This window comes from Nicotiana tomentosiformis, chromosome 4 (genome assembly GCF_000390325.3).
Source record: "Nicotiana tomentosiformis chromosome 4, ASM39032v3, whole genome shotgun sequence".
NCBI classification, from domain to species: domain Eukaryota; kingdom Viridiplantae; phylum Streptophyta; class Magnoliopsida; order Solanales; family Solanaceae; genus Nicotiana; species Nicotiana tomentosiformis.
In genome coordinates, this window is record NC_090815.1 from 44,839,841 (window position 1) to 44,846,264 (window position 6,424).

The 6,424-nt window shown below is 38.1% G+C and overlaps 1 protein-coding gene across 1 annotated transcript; it reads left to right on the plus strand.

Moving 5' to 3' along the window:
* Nucleotides 1-2,411, plus strand: LOC104121127 (glycerol-3-phosphate acyltransferase RAM2-like). The gene is made up of 2 exons (XM_009633035.4): nt 1-724; nt 1,399-2,411. Exons 1-2 carry the CDS (start codon nt 113-115, stop codon nt 2,284-2,286), a joined length of 1,500 nt encoding a protein of 499 aa, XP_009631330.1. The 5' UTR covers nt 1-112; the 3' UTR covers nt 2,287-2,411.
* Nucleotides 2,412-6,424: the final 4,013 nt, after the last annotated feature.

The following is a 6,424-nucleotide window of genomic DNA, read 5'->3' on the forward strand; positions in this document are numbered from 1 at the left end:
ATCTTTCTTAATCAATATATTATATATACTCAAACTTTGGACAAAATTAACTTCAACCAGTAATTAAAAGAAAAAGGAAACTGCTATATTTGTTACTTTAGAGCTGCAAAAAATGGCGATAACAACGTTTCCAACTGTCGATAAATGTGCATCGATAGGGCGCGAAAAGGACACGGTGGTGGCGGACATGGACGGAACTTTGCTTCGAGGCCGAAGCTCTTTCCCTTATTTTGCCGTAGTTGCTTTTGAAGTTGGAGGGGTTTTAAGGTTACTTTTCCTTCTCTTGGTTTCGCCACTGGCTGGACTCCTGTACTATTTCGTCTCGGAGTCTGCAGGAGTCCAAGTTCTTATTTTCACGACGTTTGTAGGAATGAAGGTATCTGATATAGAATCGGTAGCACGTGTAGTGCTACCAAAATTCTATTCCGGAGATCTTCATCCTGAGTCGTGGAAAGTGTTCTCTTCATGTGGGAAACGTTACGTTTTGACTGCTAATCCGAGGGTTATGGTGGAAGCATTCTTAAAGGATTTCTTAGGAGCTGATATAGTTTTAGGGACTGAAATTGGAATTTATAAAGGTAGGGCTACTGGTTTTGTTCAGAAGCCCGGAGTCCTTGTTGGGAAGAATAAAGCTGATGTTCTTAAAAAGACTTTTGGAGAGACTCAACCTGAGATTGGATTGGGTGATCGTCATACTGATATTCCTTTCTTGGCTTTATGCAAAGTTAGGTTCTTTACCATATTTATTCATCAACTAATATGTTTTCTACTCATATTAATCTCTCTCTCTCTCAAAGTAGGTCAACATAGAAAAGAGATGAAAATTGCGTAATATTCACTACCTAGAACCACAGCATATATAGTCCAACAAACGTTGTGTATTCTATCCGACATTGAAGTAAATGTATGAACGTTTTTACATCCTGTGTTCCAATTTAGGTGATACTATTTCCGTATTAGTCCGTTCTAAAAATAATACTCACATTTCTATATTTGGTAATATTTAACCTCACACTTTCAATTTTGCCTTCAACGAGAAGTTTCTATAGTCACACGCGTTATGACATGTTTTTTTTTTTTTTTTTTTTTTTTTGCGTTATGACTTGTTTAACAGTAAAGTTTCAAAAGTTTTATAGCAACACAAATATTATGACATCTTTAAGGCAGTTTTAAAAGTATTCATTTCCTTTTTAAATTTGTGACTAGTCAAACATTGTCACATAAATTGAAATATAGGAAGTATGACATCTGAATTGGGCATCAAAAGAAAGAATTAAGATGAAAAACTTGTTTTATAAGATCAATGAAAAGCTTCATGTTCGTATTCCACTATGTGAATATTAAATTCTTGGATTATATAAGTTGGAACTCGATGAAGTAACAAAGTTAAAAATGCAGGAGGGCTACATTGTGCCACCAAAACCAAAAGTTAAGGCAGTAACCAGAGACAAACTTCCCAAGCCAATCATTTTCCACGACGGCCGATTAGTTCAAAAGCCAACACCAATCATGGCATTGCTCATCATTCTATGGATCCCCGTTGGTTTCATCCTTGCTTGCTTGCGCATTGCTGCTGGATCACTCCTCCCTATGCCAATTGTCTACTACGCATTTTGGGTACTAGGCGTTCGTGTAACCGTTAAGGGTATCCCTCCACCTCCTGTGAGGAAATCGGGTGTCCTCTTTATTTGTTCCCACAGGACTCTTCTTGACCCTATCTTTCTCTCCACCGCCCTTGGCCGACCTATTCCAGCTGTTACATACTCCGTTTCACGACTCTCTGAGATCATTTCACCGATTAAAACAGTTAGACTGAATCGTGATCGAGCTTTGGATGCTTCCATGATCAAGAAACTCCTACAAGAAGGCGATCTTGCAATTTGCCCCGAGGGGACTACTTGTAGGGAACCGTTTCTTCTTAGGTTTTCGGCCTTGTTTGCTGAGTTAACCGATGAGCTCGTGCCGGTGGCCATGGTGAATAAGATGAGCATGTTTCATGGTACGACGGCGAGAGGATGGAAAGGGATGGACCCCTTTTACTTTTTCATGAACCCTAGCCCAGCTTATGAAGTTACATTCTTGAACAAGTTGCCCTATGAGATAACTTGCAACTCTGGCCAAAAATCAAGTCATGAAGTGGCTAATTACATACAAAGGGTCATTGCTGCAACCCTTAGTTATGAGTGTACTACTTTTACAAGGAAGGATAAGTATCGTGCACTTGCTGGAAATGATGGCGCTGTTGTGGAGAAGCCTAAGACCAAGAAGCGTATAATGGGATGCTAATTTAATATCAGCTATACTTAGCATTAATTAGAAGATTTCAACTTTTTAAATATTGATCTTGTACTTTCCTTAAGAATGGCAAGGGTACTCGTTAGAAATAAAAAAGTTATACATCTATTTCTTCTTGTATTTGCATATAATTGGAATCAAGACTTCATGACTGTCAATTAATTGGATTGTTTTAACTTTTATGCAAAAGTTTGCTCAGACTACTGGAAGAACCAAAATTGATAGAATCAGTTAAAAAGTAGAAGCAAATCTCAAAAAAGATGCGGTGAAATTGCATGAATTTCGTTATGGTTGCGTCAATCCTTAGATGAAAATCCCTTCTTTGTTAAAATGAAATATTATGCAATTAAAAAGAGGATGCATGTCATTACCTCTCGTAATATAACTCCATAAAAATTGTTGGGTTCAAATAACCCAAAGATACTCTTAATATGGTGTGATATTATTCGCTTTAAGGCCAATCCTGCGCGGCTTTCCCCAAAAGCCCTCACACCATTAAGAGATCCCTACACCTTATATGTAAGCGCCCAATCTTTTCAACTACCAATGTGGGACGTTGTTCGTACACCCAATAATCTCCCCTCCGAACTAATTTTCACGTGGCCTATCACCGCGATCCACATACCTATTTTCGAGATTCACTACAGTCTCTCCTCGAACTAAGTTTCATGTGGCCCATTATCACGATCCACATGTCAATTTTTGAGATTAACTGTATGTCACCCATGTTATTAAAGTATTTATAACAAATGGAGCCCCGCTACAAGCTTCTGCTTGTCTGTGTGCATCTCTAAACTCATAAGGGAAAGTAATCGAGTCAAACGTCATTACTTTACCTTCACCATACTTGTCCCATCGAACCTGGGCTCTCCTTGTAGGGATAATAGGTTTCCTAAAAATACAAAAAAATAAATTCAAGACTTAAATAATAAATCTTCCCTTGGCTCTTGAATTCTCTTTATCAACAGATCACGTCTCTCTGCCTTGCTCTCAACCCTCGTAACAACTCCACTGAATACATCACACACCAATCAAGTCTAGGCAATGCCTAAACTTATTGGCCGGGACTGCCTTGGTCATCATATCAGTTGAATTCTCATGAGTAGCCACTTTCTTCACATCAATAACCCCCTTTGATATAATATCTACGGTAAAATAATATCTAACTTTAATATGCTTCATCTGCTCATGTAACATATGATTCTTAGTAAGATGAATGTTATGCCCCAACCTTGGGGACAAACACAACACTCAATACCTTAACTTGATCGAGTGGACCAACTTATTGAGATATACATTTTATAACTCATGCATGCTTTAGAAACATAAACCTTTTTTAGAATGATTTGCCTTTCATGAATTAGTAGGCATTTAATAACAAAGGAAGTTATTCATACATGCCATATGAGACCTCAATAGGAAATGATAAAAGCATAATCTAACCACTTGTGTTTATGGAGCCTCTATGATATCATGAATAAAAACTAATCGACGACAAGACCCGATTATACCCAAAAGAACAAGCACCATGAAACATGATAGATACCCCGGGCATAAATAGAGCTCGGCAAAAGTCTGAAAGACGCCTAGCGAGGATCCACACCGTCCACAGTAACACTACTTGTATCCACGAAAGAGATGCAGCGCCCCGATAAAAAGGCGTAAGTACATGATGAATAGTACTCCCATGCATCGTAAGTTAACTCTTATAAAATGGGACAGATCATAAGAAATAAACATGGATCGACAATAGGAAATTTCAAAGCAATAAGCATTTTATTTCATTACGTAAAGCATAAAAGAGTTTGAGTTTTAAACCCTATTTAGTAAGAGTCCCTAGCCACTGACATATATAGCCACCACGTGCACTTTGTGGCACTCTGGCCTAAGACCGGGCGGATGTGGCGTCTCACTATAATGTCGTGTGGGTACTGTATTATGATCCAAATTCCACTAGGATCGTAATAGCACCTAATCCAACCTGCTAGGCGAACCAATAGAAAATAAAACTAAGATATAAAATCATACGAGCTAAATAAGTCGTAAACAAGGCTAATAACATAATATGAGTATACATAGCCAGGATACTTACCTTTTTCAAAATAAGCTTCAACCTTCGAGAATGCCTTTTCCTCTCTTTATGGCCTCTATATGTCCACAATCTAGCCAAATAATACTCAACAAGATTTTTTGTAGGAATCTATCCAATAAGGAAAAAAATTCAATCTTTATTAGAATCTCAAAAGTCAAAAAAAAGTCAACCAGGCTCACATGATCAAAACTCGAGACCAAGACCAAATCAGTGACCCATAAAACTCCCAAATCAAAATATGTAATTTGTTTCCAAATCAGAGTTCATTTTGATGTTCAAAACCATAAATTTTATTTTCATAAGTTTTAGTTCAATATCCCCTTTCCCCCTTTGTCACGACTCCAAAATCCCACCTGAGGTAGTCGTGATGGCACCCACTCTCTTAGACTAGGTAAGCCTAACACATAAGAGAATTTAATAGAAATAACAACTAAAAATATTAAATGAAACTGATAAATCTCATGACAACATTAATACTGAATAATAATCACAAAATTCACAAAACCGGTAAAACTGAGTTATAAGCTCTAAGAAGTACACTAGGAAGTCTCTAAATATAATACTATCTGATGTGAAGATAAACATCGTAAAAGACAATAGTAGAGGGTGATTCCGAGGCCTTCGAGGGTCAAGCAGGTATACCTTGAAGTCTCTGAGATATCCGAGTCTACTCACTGGCATCCGGCACGAGCATAAGTACCTGAATCTGTACAAAAATATGAAGAAGCGTAGCATGAGTACACCACAACGGTACCCAGTAAGTATCAAACCTAACATCGGTAGAGTTAAGACGCCAGGTCATAGTCTTCGATTCTTGGTTTTGATATTATTTATGATAGTTCGAGCTTTTGGATTAGTTTGGATAATGTATATGTACTTGTTGGTATGATTGGACGGGGTCCCGAGGGGCTCGGGTGTGTTTTGGATCATTGGTTGAAAGACTAGTTAAGTTAGGAATTGGAGATTGACCATGGTAAACATCAGATCAAGATAACCTCTTTTCGGTATTTTGAGTGCGCCGAGCAGGCCCGTAGCATATTTTATGATTGAGATGCATATATGGTTTGTATTCGGAAGGTTCCTAATGAGTTTCGGTGTAGTTTCAGATCATTTTGGTGAAGTTTGGGATTGCTGGTACTTCGCAATTGCAAACTTTTTGTTACAATTGCGAACTCCGCATTTGTGAACTTCAGGTCGCAATTGTGAACCTTGGTCACAATTGAGAACATGTGGTCGCAATTGCGATCTCCATAATTGCGAACATGTGGTCACAATTGCGAACTTTTGATCGCAAGTGTGATATCTGCAACTGGGTTAAGAGTTAGAATTTCGGGATTTTAGCTCGTTCTTTCATATTTTGACCCCTAGACTTGGTGAGGGGCGATTGTTTCATGGGAATTTTCATATAAGACAAGAAGGTAAGTGATTTCTACCTATTTGTGATTATATTTCAAGGTTTTGCATAGATTTCTACACCGTTTGGATTCTAATCATATATTTGGACTCGATAGGTTATGGGTCATCGGATTTTGGTATTAGTTTCGGGTTTCGGGCATGCGTGCTAGGAGTTAACCTTTGGGGAATTCATCAAAGGTCGAGGCTTTATTGATTGGGATTGCTTCCTATGGAATTGGTTGACTTCCATGATTGATGATTGGCTAGATTTGGACCAGTTAGAGGTGATTTCTCAAGGAAACGTAGTTTTTGAGTTTTGGACTAGCCCGGATGAGGTAAGTGTCTTGCCTAGCTTTTTTTAGGGAAATTTTCCTAATAAAATGACATTGTTGCTACATGCGGGGGTAATGTATATGCGAGGTGACGAGCGTATATGCATGTGACAGGGTTATCCATGCTCGGGGTAGATTATATGATTCTTTGTGCCTTGTTGAACTTTGTGATTTTCTTGCCTCATGTATTACTTGACTTCTATAATAGTATGAGCGTAATTTCAGTGCTAAAGACTATGATTTAGCTTAATTCAACTTGATTAAATATGATGGACTCCTTGTGAAACTGGTGATGTTCTAGATTTGGTCA

Coding starts and splice junctions, on each gene's coding strand:
- LOC104121127 (XM_009633035.4), top strand. CDS start 113: ATGGCGATAACAACGTTTCCAACTGTCGATAAATGTGCATCGATAGGG. Junction 725..1,398: donor CTTTCTTGGCTTTATGCAAA/GTTAGGTTCTTT, acceptor TTAAAAATGCAG/GAGGGCTACATTGTGCCACC.